Source organism: Nannobrachium achirus (genome assembly GCF_963921795.1).
Source record: "Nannobrachium achirus genome assembly, chromosome: 15".
Classification (NCBI taxonomy): Eukaryota; Metazoa; Chordata; class Actinopteri; order Myctophiformes; family Myctophidae; genus Nannobrachium; species Nannobrachium achirus.
This window is the reverse complement of record NC_137822.1, coordinates 3077767-3093828: the sequence shown is the minus strand read 5'-3', so window position 1 is coordinate 3093828 and position 16062 is coordinate 3077767. Positions and strand designations below refer to the sequence as shown.

The 16062-nt window shown below is 43.0% G+C and overlaps 1 protein-coding gene across 1 annotated transcript in view; it reads right to left on the bottom strand.

Annotated features, from left to right (window-relative positions):
- LOC308299144 (dematin-like) overlaps positions 1-16062 on the bottom strand; it is a 32540-nt gene that overhangs the window by 10048 nt on the left and 6430 nt on the right. Inside the window, exons 2-10 of the mRNA XM_080742862.1 lie at positions 14654-14699; positions 14461-14541; positions 13196-13267; positions 12150-12221; positions 11925-11981; positions 2972-3089; positions 1809-1853; positions 1043-1174; positions 224-318 (exon numbers count right to left, since the gene is read on the bottom strand). Coding sequence (XP_080598988.1) covers positions 224-318; positions 1043-1174; positions 1809-1853; positions 2972-3089; positions 11925-11981; positions 12150-12221; positions 13196-13267; positions 14461-14541; positions 14654-14662 — 681 coding nt within the window. The 5' untranslated portion in view covers positions 14663-14699. The remainder of the gene's footprint in view (positions 1-223; positions 319-1042; positions 1175-1808; positions 1854-2971; positions 3090-11924; positions 11982-12149; positions 12222-13195; positions 13268-14460; positions 14542-14653; positions 14700-16062) is intronic.

The window sequence follows — 16062 nt, the reverse complement described above, 5'->3', positions numbered from 1 at the left end:
TGTCCATGTTTTAGCAGGACACCAGTTCCGTCGGGTGTATGTGTATTAACCGGACATCAAAAAAAAAAAGTGAAACACTTCTGCTATTTCAGAATTGTCATGAATTAGCAGGACACCAGTCCTGCCCTGCTAATCCAAAATGTCCCGTTAATGAGGTGAGTGTTCTTGTCAATTGTCCCCCTAAACCACATTTACCAACACACACACACACACACACACACACCCTCTCCAGCTCCTGTAGGTTCAGTGTTTTAACATCCTCCGTCAGGTCTTCAAATTCATCTTCCTCCAGCATCTTCTTCTTCAATCTCTCAATCTCTGTCAATCACAACAGGAACACAATCACACAACCGGACACATATTTAATGTTGTGGCACATTATGACTATTGTGTGTGTGTTGCCCATAGAGGCATATACTGTGTGTACACAGTGTGTGTGTGTGTGTGTGTGTGTGTGTGTGTGTGTGTGTGTGTGTGTGTGTGTGTGTGTGTGCGTGTGTGCGTGTGTGCACGTGTGTTAGGGCATTAACGACTTGTGATTTTTGCAAGTCGACTCGACTCAGTAAAAAGTTGAGTTGACTTTATCGTTTGATGACGTCATCACATCAAACACGACCCCCCAATTATTTTGGGGGGTCCCCAGATGATTAACTAAATGTGAAACATTGTTTCTCACTCAACTGTAAACAAACCAACATAAAGTTTAAGTGTATACAGGGTATCTTCACATTTCTAAAGTGCCAATTTAAGACTTTTTAATACCTCTAAAATGACAAGTTAAAAATTGTCAAATATATAGAGGCAATAATTGTGAAAATAGCCGATCTACATGCTCACAACGCCTCGCGATGCGTTGTGAGCATGTAGATCTGCTATTTTCACAATAGAACTGTTTTTTTCCAACTTCGACTTTTGACTTTCTCTGGTGGGAGTCGACTTGTCGACTTTTTCGTTAATGCACTAGTGTGTGTGTGTGTGTGTGTGTGTGTGCGCGTGCGCGTGCGTGCGTGTGTGTGTGTGTGTGTGTGTGTGTGTGTGTTACCCATAGAGGCCAGTGAGGGGGGACAGGGCCAGTACTCTGTCTCTATCTTGGAGGGCTGGTTGGGGTCCGGTGGCTGAGCTGCTGGAAACTTGGAGGACTGAATGATGCTTCCTCCCACATGTTTGCCAACATCTGGAGTGTGAAACACGACATTTTTATTTTTATTTTTTTATTATCTTTTCTTTTTTTTAGGTTTTTAGACGTTTTTAGAAGATTGGGTGCATGGTCTGCCTATGTTATTATATTTCTAGATTGATATTCCTATGCATTTGTTGTATTGCTGTTGATGTACTGACATAATTATTATCTTGCTTATTATAGTGCTGTTTTACCTACTTAAAGGGGAAGACCACCCATTTTCAATATTAAACTGTGTCATTAATATACCTTAGAGGAGTTGTGTGGAAATAGAAAAAAGGTGTGTTGCCTAGAACTGGAAGATTGATTTTGGAGTTTGTATTGTTAAGTACAATGTGTGATGTCATCAAGTTGTAATTTACAATACAAACCCCAAAATCAATCCTCCAGTTCTAGGCAACACAGAAGGGGGGGAACTTTTTTTCTATTTCCACACAACTCCTCTAAGGTATATTAATGACATAGTTCAGTATTGAAAATGGGTGGTCTTCCCCTTTAATGTAAGTCACTTTGGATTAAAAGCTAAATTCCTAAACTGTAAACTGTTCTAAACATTGCAGTTAGAGCTGCAGACTCACTCCCACGTTTTCCGCCGTAATCTGAAATCTGGAGAAGCCATGGTACATACCTTGTTTGTAGATGGGAGGTTTCTTGTATATGTTGGCACCGTTGTCTGAAATACAGCATGGAGAAAGAATATACAGTATATTGTCACTGTCGGTCAAAAACCTTGTATCTCCAAGTTTCAAATTTGTATGTTTTTGCCAGACCCAGGGGGTCGGCCTACATAAGGCTTTGTCGGTCTGTCGGTCTGTCGGTCGGTCGGTCGGTCCCTCTTTTCCTCAGTGTCCCTCTTTTCCTCAGTGTGCCTGTGTTTGCCTCTGACTGCTCATCTGCCCCTCCCTTCCCTTGCTCGGCTGATTGCCTTGAGTGCCGTCACCTGTACGGGACCAGCTGAGTTGAGTTGGCTGACGAGCTGCTGAGACTATAAATTCCTGTGTGTTCATGTGTTAGTTCAGTGCTGCAAAACATTTGCCCCACAGCCATACTAGTGAAAACAGCCCATCTACAAGCTCACAAACATTTCCAGCTGCTCAGCCTATAAAATCCTGTGTGTTCATGTGTTAGTTCAGTGCCATACTAGTCAAAACAGCCGATCTACAAGCTCACTACGCTTTGTTGCTGAGACTATAAAATTCTGTGTGTTCATGTGTTAGTTCAGTGCCATACTAGTGAAAACAGCCGATCTACAAGCTCACTACGCTTTGTTGCTGAGACTATAAAATCCTGTGTGTTCATGTGTTAGTTCAGTGCCATACTAGTTTTCATTGCGGGTCTGGCACAACCAGGTGACCTGGTCTAGTTTCATAAAGTAAAGCCCTGGTTCATCATACAAGACTATCGCAAAGGTCTAGTGAAAACAGCGGATCTACAAGCACACAACGCCTCGCAGTGCGAGGCGTTGTGTGCTTGCAGATCGGCTGTTTTCACTAGTTTAAATCGCTTTTAAAATTACAAATACAGTGCACTGTAAAATAGGGTGGGACCCGTTTTTAGAGATACAAGGTTTCCACCCGACAACGACGATATATTAAAATGTAACCTCAGAACCATCGCGCCCCTGTTTTTAGGGCAAAACAGTTGACAGAAAAAGCACATCTACAAAGTTCACGACATGTCACAATGTTGACGTGTTGTAAGCTTCTAGATTGGCTCATTTCGACAAAAGATATTTAGTGTAGAGGGGGAAAGAGAGAAAGAGAAAGCGAGTGACAGAGAGAGACAGTATACCTGGTCTATGGAAGTGTTGTTGGCTGGCACTCATTTTGCGGCCAGCTTGTTGCAGTTGCAGCGTGGAGCCTCCGGGAGAGGAAGTCTCGCTCTCTGCCTTGCATACTTTCATCTGGACCTGAAACAGAGGCACAGAGTTACAAAGTCACCAGTGGCGGCTCCAGGGGGGGGCTAGAGGGGGCTTTAGCCCCCCCCCTGATGAAGGCTTAGCCCCCCCTAAGCCCCCCCACCCCACAAACCCAATACTGATGAAAAATATTGAAGGAATAAATAAATAAAATGCATATGAATATGTGAAAGACAATTGAATGACTTCTATGTAAACCCTATAAAATCATAAAGCATCTTCAGCCACACAAAAACCCTATGCGATCGCCTACAGTCCTCAGATTTGGAGCTGGAAACTGCCAATGATCTGGGGAATCTAAAACATTTTACAAATTTCCCAGTAATTTGGGATGTTTCCTAACAATGGAAGTTATCAGAATGTATTCAAGACGGGCAGTGAAAATATGATTGTTAAAAGTGGTCTTGTGTCTCACTTTACCCCAGCATCGGGGTAAACTGAGACAGACCAGATAAATCAAGGGGGTAAAGTGATCCACTTACCTTTTTCTCTTTAAAACTACCATAAAAACATAAAACCTGGTTAACCAGGTTAAATATGCACAATACAAAAATGTACATAGCAGAAATTATTTTAATAGTGTTTGTCCTGTCATTTCCACCCATGACATGTGTCAAATAATATGATATATTATAAAAGAGTTTACCAAACTTTTCTCAGTTTTTCCTGTAGAATCCATTTCTGCAAAGTATATTGCCTGTCTGTCTGTCTGTCTGTCTGTCTGTCTGTCTGTCTGCCTGCCTGCCTGCCTGCGTTTGTGTGTGCGTGCGTATGTGTTGTGCTGGGAAGTCTCAGAAGCCACTAAGTGTCCAGGAATGCTACCAGCCTCCACCTGAGGGGTTCTACTGCCCACAGTAAAACCCACTCACCTGACACAAAGTCCTGGATGAAGAGGTGAACGTCTCCCACACTTACCCAGGACCCCAGAGATTTAGTCCATCCATCCATCTTCAACCGCTTATCCGGAATCGGGTCGCGGGGGTAACAGCTCCAACTGAGACCTCCAGATTTCCTTATCCTGCGCAACTTCCTCCACTCCCTCTGGGAGTATACCGAGGCGTTCCCAGGCCAGTCTGGAGATATAATCTCTCCATCTGGTCTTTGGTCTGCCACGGGGTCTCCTCCCAGTGGGACGTGCATCGAGGACCTTTAGTCAAATATGCTAATTATCTCATTAAATTATGCAATACAACAATATACTTTGCAGAAATGGATTCTACTGTACTCTTCTGTGTTTGTCTGAGTTCAAAAATTGAAAAAACAAAACAAAAACAAAAATAAAATATGTAAAAAAAGAAATGGATTCTACAGGGAAGAATAAATAGGAATCAATTGAGATTCTCCCTGTCTATCATGTTGGGGTAATGCGTTATCTTTCTTTCTTCTTTTCTTTTTTGAATGCTTTCCTTTGTAGCATGATACTGTTGTGTTGCATCAGGATAAACATGAAAGTAGTTGTGACATTGCATTCCATACCATGACAGTCATTTTAATCAGTGTTCAAGTTTCTTCCTCCAATGTTCCATTACTTAACTAGAATGGAATCACAATAATGTTCCAAGCCTTTCTCGTCAACAGAATACCTGTCCTTAATGAAAACCACAACTATTAGTTTCCTTGCCAAAAAGAAAACTAGTTTAGCTGGTTGAATCTGATCTCCTCCTGTCCTCAAGTAACCCTCTCTTCAAAGCCAGCAGTCTCTAGTCTATACTGTCACTCTGAAAAGAATTGTGCTAAATGTCACTAACGCCAAATGTTGTGTTTTATTCATCTTATTTCAAATAACTGATTTAAAAAAAAATTGATTGTGTGTGGTGGGTCTTTGAAGGGAGAATAAGCATCTTCCTTCTTTATTTGATATAGATTTTATTTTTCATTTTCAAAGTCACAGCAGTCAGCAGTATGGAGACAGAAATGGTGTACTTGCCATTAAAATATAAACCAGTAAGACTCCCTAATCGGGAGATAAGCGACCATTAGGTCGCTTATCTATTTGAATACACAAATAGGCCAAAAATGTGTTTTTTCAAAAAATCATCCAGATGGTGGCGCTAGATGGGACAGATGCATTTTGATGACATGACTGTGGAGATACTGTGTACCGGTTTGTGTGATTTAAGGGCAAAATCTGTATGAGCAGTGTCCAAAAATGTGTTTTTCGAAAATCGTCCAGATGGCGGCGCTAGATGGGACAGATGCATTTTGATGACATGACTGTAGAGATACTGTGTACCGGTTTGCGTGATTTTAGGGCAAAATCTGTAGGAGCAGTGTTCAAAAATGTGTCTTGCAAGAATCGGCCTCATGGTGGCGCTAGAAGTGGGACATGTGAAAAATGAGGGGTGGGGTCTCCACGCCGCCGAGGTGGACGAATAGGTACCAGCCCCGGCTCTCCCGGTCGCTCCTAGCCCGAGTTACGGCATTTTATGTGTGCTGCAGTAGCGGGGGTCCTCCACTGGGGGCGCGACCACTTTTGCATCCGTTCTGGAGCACCAGGAGTCAGTGGCCCCCGGGAATTCCCTGTGAGCAGCCCCGTTGGGATGGTCATTTGGTCATTTTTGCACATTTGGTCATTTTTACACCTGAGGGCCCCCCAGGGACCTGGGGGTCCCTGGAGCTCCGGGGGTCCTTGGAGGTTGTAGTTTGGCAGGCAAGGAGTTTGTGTGGACATTTTGGCATTGATCGGGGCAACGGTGGCGGAGATATGAGTAGGGGAAAAGTGTGACGTGTGACGAGTGACAGACTGAGGGAGGGAAGGACGGACGGACGGACTGACAGCCGGTGGAGGTTTGGATAGTATAGGAGTGCAAGTAACTGCGACCTACGGTCGCAACAATAAAAATACTGTGGGTTTCTGGTGTCACCCAGGCAAAGACCTCCCCTATCGGTACTCCCAGGTCCATTTCTGGAACAGTTGTGCATGCATGTGTGTGTGTGTGTGTGTGTGTGTGTGTGTGTGTGTGTGTGTGTGTGTGTGTGTGTGTGTGTGACTGTGTGTGTGTGTGACTGTGTGTGTGTGTGTGTGTGTGTGTGTGTGTGTGTGTGTGTGTGTGTGTGTGTGTGTGTGTGTGCCCTGCCTGCCTGCCTGCCTGCCTGTGTGCATTTGTGTGTGCGTGCGTGTGTGTTGTGCTGGGAAGTCTCAGAAGCCACTTCAGTGTCTAGAATGCTACCAGCCTCCACCTGCGACCGGGTATTTCCCGGTGAATCTGTGCGCAAAGGTGGGGGCCGATGGGCAAGGAGGGTTGCGAGCTTATGAGAAACAACTAAAATAAGACCTTAAAACCTGGTGAAAACAGTTGCGTGCATTAGCGGAAGATGACGGTAAAGGAAATCATTTAATGGAAAACATTAAATTAACTTCTGAAAAGCCTAACACGGCCTTAAAACATGGCAAAAACAGTTGTGTGCATTAGCCCAAGATTAGATGAGGATAAAGGAAATCATTAAATGGAAAACATTAAATTAACTTCTGAAAAGGCTTCTAAGCCTACACTAATAGCCTACTAAAAACTAGTGAACCGCGATCTTGCCACACGTGAATAATTGTGGTTGTAAACAATAACACAGACAATATAAATCCTTAGTCTAGTTGTGGGAAATGGATTTCATCATGGCCCCAAATAACTTTTAAATATCTTGCAATTGGCGACGGGGTCTCTTACTAAATCGGCAAGATTACATTACATAACATAATACATAAAAGCTAAGCTATCACCTCTCCATCATCAGCAATAGTCAGTGGTGCGTGTCCCCCACACTCCCAAGCCCCCACCGTTGCGCACAGATTCACCGGGAAATACCCGGTCGCCCTCCACCTGAGGGGTTCTACTGCCCACAGTAAAACCCACTCACCTGACACAAAGTCCTAGCCTGACACTCAGCCTGAATTGACATTTCGTTTCACTCCATTATTCAGTCTGAAGTTGCTTCCACCCAGGGCGATTGCTGGGATGGGCGTTGCCAAAGAGGCAGTCTTCTGCGATTGGTTCACCGTCTGACCAACACAACAGTAGCAAAGAAGATGACGTAGTTTGTTATGTGTGGCTGGCTAGTGGCTAGCCTGTTGCTTGCTAGTGCTTTGCTAACCAAAGAAACAGGCAGAATAGGAGCACTACGAACTAGGAATCAAACACAACATAACATGCCTGCTACTGGTGTTTCATAGCGAGATCGATACGATCGCATATTACTGCGACGGGCGACACGCGCGGTACGGTACGGCGGCGGTGCTTGTTTACTTGGAAACGCACATGAGTTTTGGGAAATCCCCACCACGCTGATCACAAGACACTGATTCACAACGCTGATTCGCCGTACGGATTTTCGAACGAGGAAGGCCTCTTCAATGAGAGCAATTCTAGACCCCTGAATCGCCAAAACAAAAATTTTAAGGGGTGTGGCTAGCGATTGAGGGTCTGGAACTAGGCTAACAAAGTCCTGGACGAAGAGGTGAACAGAGGCTCTGAATTAGTAAAATATGCTAATTATCTCATTAATTATGCACAATACAACAATATACTTTGCAGATTCTACAGGGAAAAATACATAGGAATCAATTGAGAGAAGTTTGGTAAACCCTTTAATCAAGTTTGTACAGCTTTCTCCTGATCTATCATGTTGGGGTAATGAAGTGAGATAGTGTCTCACTTTACCCCGAAGCAATTGTCTCACTTTACCCCATAGCCACATTTTGGGAAAAAGGACATCTCTTATCAATTCAGGGTAATGTTTAGCTAGCATCTATCACATGGATTTATAAGTTGGTAGTTCATCAACATGTATGATATAAAATGTTCCCCCCGATTCAATTTGCTGTGACACAACAGCTGATTATGTTGACAGCAAGAAAATGTACTTTTACATGCAAAAAACATATTTTTGTGAAAAAAAGCATGTTTTCAACAGCACTATCAGCCAGGTCCTCTCCTTCATGGCAAGGGGAACATTCAAGGGTCTTGAAAATATAGACATATAATGGTCACATGACCACAAATGTGTTTCAATGCCTAGATCCAGGGGATGTTTCAGTTTACCCGGTGTCTCAGTTTACCCCGCTCTCCCCTACTATTAAATGAATTTGCCTCCGCTCTAAAAAAAAAGCCAGCTCCCCATAGCCCCCCCAGTCACAATTCTCTGGAGCCGCCACTGAAAGTCACACAGGGATTTCTTTATTTATTGAAATGTTGGAGTTGTGAAGAGATGCAGTGTTAAACGACAACTTTGTTTTTTTTACAACAAGGGTTCATATTTTAGATTGTAAGTAGAGAAAAGAAAAGATGAGTGTTAAAATGTTTTCATTTACTTCTTTCTATTTATTGTTTTAGCGATTTTAGTATTTTGATTTCAGTGGGTGGGGGCATGCGTACAAGTGGCTAAATATGTCTTTTTAGACACAATAAGCAGGCAATGTCTTTGTTAATATTTACACCAGCCCCCATAAGTCTCATCTGCCCATGAAAGACTGCGGTGCATCTTGGGAATGGGCTTATGGGCCTCATTCATCAAGCACTTAAGACCAAAAATACGATCATATTTTGTTCTTACCGGCATTTAGGACGATTCTCAAGTTCGGGGTCAAATTCATCAATGTTTTTTGGTCTTGGATTTGTGCTGGAAATACGATGGAAAATACACCACCTCCGACCATGGTGTAAATCTTTGCTTATATTTAGGATGCTTTTTTCGGTCTGGAAATAAGCCATCAGCCCACGGTGCATATTTAGAATGCTTTTTTCTTCATGCAAAATCAATTTTAAATTGTGCCAAACATCAAATAAAATATTTATTAGTCCATTCTGCCCAACATGTGCCAACACATGTATTTAAAAAATAAAAGAATATGTCAATTGTCAAACAATTACATATTCAGTCGTGGATTAGCTGTCACTGAGTTTGTAACTAAATGGACCCGCCGATGGGGGACCACTCATGCACCGCATGATGACTGCTGATCATGACTCGTCCATTTGGTTTCATTTTAAAGAGTTAAGGATCTATAAAGGCCCAAGGGTCTGTTTGGTTACCAACTCTCCTTCATTTAGCAGGAGACCACCAGACCACTTGTAACCCCCAGCACAGCACTGTGGTCCCTGGACCACTGGTTGAGACCCACTGTACTACCTAGGCCTACTGTATTTGCCACTAGCCTATATTCTTACCTCTGATGAAGAATAGCATATGGATATTTCCACATAATTTTTTAGTGTATTATTCCGTGATGGATTGAACCTAAACCACTTTATTCTATTATAGTCTACATTAGAGCATTACGTTCAGCATCCATTTTGTAATCTGCGGGATCAGAACAGTTTTAATTCATATCCTATGTTGTCAATGTGATGCCGATATGTTTTTCTTTCCTTTTTTTCCTTTGTTTTTTGACGAGACAAGTTGAAGTTTTTACATGCAGCAAGTCCAAGTTCAAGTTCCTCTGCTGGCGAGAAGGTGGGGGGCGTCGCGACCCTCCACTGATTAGGCTTTAATTTATAATAGATTAGGCTACTGTAGGCCTATTGATCACATCAACACATAACGCTACACACAAAAGCAAAATAACTCTTACCTTCGAGGCCCAAAATAAAAGACATATTTAGCCACTTGCATAGATGCCCCCAACCTGGGGGCATGCATGCAAATCAAAATCGTTAAAATAACAAAAACGATAGAAAAAAGTAAATGAAAATATTTTAACACTCATCTTTTCTTTTCTCTAATGACTATCTAAAATATAAACCCTTGTTGTAAAAAAACTAAGTTGTCCTTTAATGTGGCTGATCATGGACGCTGTCCATGGTGCTGAACTCTCTTCTTTCTCCACCAGGGTGTATTTAAGTGAAACCCCTATTGCCTAGCTTTTTATATACCCTTGTTCCCCCTCGTAGGGTCTTCGGGTCACTTTGACCCGGTTTTCAATTTTCAACATCAAGAAAAAGTATGTTAAAATATGATTTTTTCCATGAAACTTCTTCTGCTTGGCTTATTTACTGTACTAAACATGTGATATGAAAATGATACATGTCATGCATTTGCAACACAACCCTGTATCAACATATAACACCCAGGGTCTTCGGGTCACTTTGACCCGGCCATTGAAAGTGTATGCTAAATGGCTAATATTTAGAGCATTTCTTTCTGATAAAACATTGGACATATGAATTCTGGAGTACATCATTTGCTCACCATTACAAACTACATTGATAACAATTCAATCAATATTATCTCCGCCAGGCCGGGATGGCCAAAAGTGAGGGATTATGTTTTCGTTGCTTCTGTCTGTGAACAGCTAATCTCAGTCACCGCTGGACCAGTCAGCGGGAGGCCCCGGGAGGCCTCGGAAGATATTCAACCCCAAAACGTCGTTTTATTGCGCCACCATGAGGCAGAATTGAGCAAAACAAGTTGTGGGGGTTATTTACAATACCGATTTTGACTCTTGTCATTTGATCAATGTCGTGACCTACAGTAGGCCTATGTGTCACATTTTCTATTCAGATTGGCCACGATTCCAAAGATGCTTACGATTTTTGCGGGAGTGGCACATTTTGCTACCAAATGGGAACTTCATCCCTATGCCACTTTACAAATACCAAGTTCCATAGCATTCCGACGTGATTTGTAGCATTTATTTTATTTTGAGTAGCCAATTATAGTTTACCCTCTTTTTCTCCCCAATCCAGTCCTTATGCCAATTGATTCCTCCCCTATGATGTCACTGCTGTTATATCCTACCGAATCACCTGACAGTGAGGAGCCCCCACGAGAAGACGTAGGGCCTTCGCCCTTCGTCTTACTCCTCCCTCCCAAAACCAGCTGCCGTCCAGCCGCCTGGCTGTAGGAATACATATAGTGACAATTATCACCCTCTCCACCCAGCTTCCCTTCCCTCGAACAACAATTGTGTTTGCATAGATGCCCCATGATTGATTCAAATCCACAACCTCTGTGGTGGTGGCAGGGACACTGTGCCACCCGAGCACCTGTAGCACTTTGTGCAAATCAGAATGGGACAAGAAATATTTGACATATAGTTCTTGATCAAATGACAATAGGGATAATATGTACCAATTGGTGTGAGGTTTGGACAAAGTCTATGGTAATACCAACAACATATTTTGCAAAGATCAGTCTCATGGTAGTGCTATAAAAGACAGATGGGAAAGATTTCTAGTGGAGTTTCTTTCTAGGCATCCTGGGCGTATGTGTGCCAAGTTTGATGCTGAAGTGGTGCCTGAGATTAGCTGTTCACACAACGGCCTGATGGTGGCGTTATAAGAGGCCAATGTGAAGAATTTGGGGAGGAGGTTCTTCCTAGGCCTCCCGGGAGTGTGTGTGTGTAGTTTCACACTAATTGGTCCAACTTGCCTGAGATTAGCTGTCCACAGACAGAGGAGTGAAAACATAATCCCTCACCTTTGGCCATCCCGGCCTGGTGGGGATAATAAAAAATATTGATTGAATTGTTAGTAAAGTAGTTAGTAATGACAATCAAATTGTGTTTAATATGATTTTTGGGGATTTCTAACTACTTTAGAATGGTTTAATATGAGCCGGGTCAAAGTGACCCGAAGGCCCTGGGTGTGACTAAAACACGAGGATCCTACGAGGGTTAAATATATGTTTTACCCTGATTACATTTCCTTGATTTTAGTGATTTGTTGCACTTTCAAATGCGCACACACATTCTTGCTTTAAAAGAGCATCTGGAACATAGAAATGTCACACCACAATCGCCACTGGGTGCTACGAAACAGACTCTAAGTACACTTTTAAGGTGGATCACGATGAGACAGACACAATATTAAAGCGTGTAGAAAAGAATAATCTCACCTCAGGAGACTGGGGAGGAGACTGGGGAGGAGATGTGGACGGAGGAGAGAGTGATCTCTGGAAATCACAAGGACAGAACAAATGAGTCCCTTTCTGTCTGCCACTGTGAAAATGTGCGCACGTATGTGTGTGTGTGCGCGTGCGTGCGTGCGTGCGTGCGTGCGTGCGTGCGTGTGTGTGTATGCGTGTGTATGTGTGTGTGTGTGTGTGTGTGCGTGAGCGCACCTCTCTACGCGGTTGGTCCAGGGAGGAGAAGGTGAGATGAGGCTGGTAGGTCATCAGATCAGGTCGCTCCACCTAGTGGTCATAATGAGGATTATAATGATTCTGAATAACAGCTTTCACCCTCGGACAGAGGTACAAGAGGAAAAAAGTGCCATTATTGTGGGCTCGCCTGAAAGCCGAGAACACAATGTTATCTTCATTATTTTTGTATTATCTATCAAGTTCCGCCCGACATTACCAAGGCAGGGCCCTTAGCCAATGAGGTGCAATTGGAAACTGTCGGAAAAACATCTGGGAGTGGTGTTAGCTGGAGTATTGGTTGAGTTTCACATGACAGTTAGCACGCTGCAGAATATTGTCACGTTGGCAAACATAAGAAATGAAGGGAAAACAACAATTTATTTGATTAAGAGTTTTTTTTTTTCTTCTTTTTCTTTACGAGTGAGCCCACACTGTTTCGTAGGAACCGTACTTCTAGTTTTATACTAGTAAGTATCTCCGGACTGCTGAGAGGTCTGTATTTTAGAGGCATGTTGATTGACTGATCGATATCTTTATTGTTCATGAAATAAAATGAGACAGCGCGCCTCTGTCATGGTCAATAACTGTACTTCATACGGCGGAGCTACTGAGCCCCGTCGGTAGGTCATTTGTCTCCCAATCAATGGCGTGATTAACCCGTCCGGTAGCTCAGTATTTCAGCTACTAAAAGACGTGACAAATTCCCATTCAGTGCGTTGACATCATTCGAATGGGGTGGCTGCTGTTTGTCTCAGAAAGTGGACTTTAAAGGCAATTCTGAATCCTTGCAGCAGTGTTGTTTCTCATCACTGTCGGGCAGAAACCTTGTATCTCCAAGTTTCAAAATAGTATGTTCTTCTGTAAATTAAAGCCCTAATTCATCATACAAGAGTTCCACAAAAGTACGCGATGCAAGGCGTTGTGTGCTTGTAGATCAGCTATTTTCACTACTTTAATAATAATAATAATAATAATAATAAAAAGGAACGGTTTTGGACATACAAGGTTTGGTTCTGCTCACTCACCTGGAGGATGGCTTTGTCTCTGGGCAGAGCAGCCAGGTCTCTGTAGCCCACCACCTGGTCGTTGACACGGGCCTGGAGATGATGACCAACACATCAACAATCAACACTCATTCATACAGGTACGGGCAGCGACATGTTCGTGTTATACGTGATAATAATAATAGAGAGAATACTTGATTGTAATCCAAATATATTCTCTTTAAAAGACATCTAAGCAGCAAGGGGAATTTGTAGATTGGGGGGAAGATAGAAGAATGCGCTGTGAGGTAAGGTATACACAGCACATGACAGTGAAGATTGAAAGGACTGCTTCTATTGCACTTTGGACTCCATCTCCCAGAATGCACCACCCAGTGACAATCCTTTGCTCTTTGGGTCTTTAGAGTGAGCTCGGACTCTGTCTGGGTTCCGGGAACACCTACTATTAGGCAAACATGGCACTGGCCATGCCTAAATTAATTATTACCAATACTACCAACACCCTATTCCAGTTAACCACTTAATCCTTCCCTTCCTGCCTCCCTGGCTTAATTGCTGAAGGCACTGGGCACAAATAAGCGGACAATAAGTGGGGCACTATTGACGTCAACATAGGACGGCAATCAGCATCATCTGCCACAGACATCTACAAAGCACTCTGATTGCACTCTGCTATGATGAGTCCTCTCAGCATGCCATCGGTGGAGGCAGCCTCCTACAGAGCTGTCCGTCTACAGATCCACATAAACGAAACACTCATACTGTAATAGTCCACCAACAACAACGTCATCCATAATGATAGACTGCCATAGGCAGGTATGTATGCAGTACTACTCTATTTACATGTTACTTGAATATTTATATTATATAGTACACAAATGAACTATGAAAGCATCAAATTAACCTAGCATCTGTGTGAATAACGTCCATAGTGTATGTGAACAAATAACCAACACACAGGATATGGATAACCTACCGGTACTCGTTGCCTGTCTAAATAAATAGACAACATGTACTGGGACAAGAGATGAGTTTTCAGACTGCAGCGGCATGTCTCTCTCTCTCTCTCTCTCTCTCTCTCTCTCTCTCTCTCTCTCTCTCTGTCTGTCTGTCTGTCTGTCTGTCTGTCTGTCTGTCTGTCTGTCTGTCTGTGTCCAGAGAGAGAGACAGAGTGAGTGTGTGTGTGTGTGTGTGTGTGTGTGTGTGTGTGTGTGTGTGTGTGTGTGTGTGTGTGTGTGTGTGTGTGTGTGTGTGTGTGTGTGTGTGCGTATGTGTGCATTACTTACTGTGATGCCTGTGGCAGGCGATCCAGGGGCACTAGGACCATGAGACGAAGGTAGGCTGACTGGGGTAACTCGTCCCTCCACCTGTGAAATCAATAATAATCACCATGAAGGAAGTGATGTATTTACTGTTAGTGTAACTAAATGTTTATTTCATACAGCTGTGTCAGTGATTAGCTTATGAATGGTTCATTACCTTCTGCATGGCTGGAGTGAAACCTTCTATCTAAGACCTGCTGGTCCTGGTGGACAGAGAACACACAAAGTTAGCACAAATCATCACACATTGGTATTCCATTAAACGCTATAGGTAGTGTTCTACAATGCTATAGGCAAACAGTTGGCGAAAATAAGAGCCCAGTTCTCACAGAGCCAAAGTAGAGGAAGAATAGTTAACGTATAATTCACGTCATGTGAAAACGGCCACTGATCTTGTGTGTAGCCATTTGCTACATCATCAAGTGTTTCGGGGGCTGCTCTCCATTCCGACATGCTGCCATTCAGACATTGACTTCTAATTGTCTGAGTGGCGGCACTTCCATAGAGGTTAGGGTTAGGTATAGGGTTAGTCTCCAAGTGTTTACATGTGGTGAGATGTGGTGTTTGATCAGGTTGTGAAAAGGTGTAGACCAGAGCCTTCTACCTACGGAGAGTTGCGTCACTCCCGTTCACTTCATGGGGCCAGGTCGTCTACGCACACATCTATTGGCGTATAGTGACAAACGGCGAACCGGAAGTTTACAAAATGCATTGAAGTCTATGAGGTGTAAAGTGACAATGAACCACGTGACCAGCGCTGTTTCTGACCCCGCAGTGGCAGGACTCTCTGATTAGACGACTCTGGTGTAGACCACCCCTCTGCACCTGATTAGAATTTTTATCAGGTTGGTCTTAATCTGTTTTATTTAGGTGTAAACATGGAGAATTTTAATCAGGTTTATTTTTTATCTTGTTTTAACCCGATTGTGTCCATGTAAACGCAGCTATTGTGAGCTTGTAGATCTGCTATTTTTTGCACAATGTCCACCTGGTATGAAAAGGCCAGAATAGGGACATTATGTTCAGTTTGCTTCCTGCAATCTCAATGTTTGATAAGACCTGCAGCCGATTCTAATGTCTTCTAAACCATCTAAATCCAGTTGGATGAAAATCTCACGTTGCTATATATCAGTGGTTCTAAAACTCTTTCCTGTTGAGGACCCCCCAAAATGATATGTATTTCGCCACGGACAAAAAAAGAAGCTATGAGTTTGTATTTCTTCTATTTTTGAAAATCCAGAGTAGGCCTATAAAATAATGGATAAAGTGGATACAATCTAGACAGACCACAGATGCTTTCCCGTTTTAAAGTGGTGAAGACCACAGTCTGAATACAACAGAAATACGGAATCAAACTGAAATGCTGCAGTTATCAGAGGCCTCCAAACCCGTCACAGCCCAGTGACTTTTGAGAGAAATGAAAATAAAGGACCTCTGATATCACTGCTGCTGGGCAGAAGCCTTGTAATCTCCATATTTCACATTTTTATGTCCCCCCCCCCCTCCCCTCTTCTCCATAAATGAATGCCCTGCTTTGTCATACCACACTGTCACACAAAAGTAGTA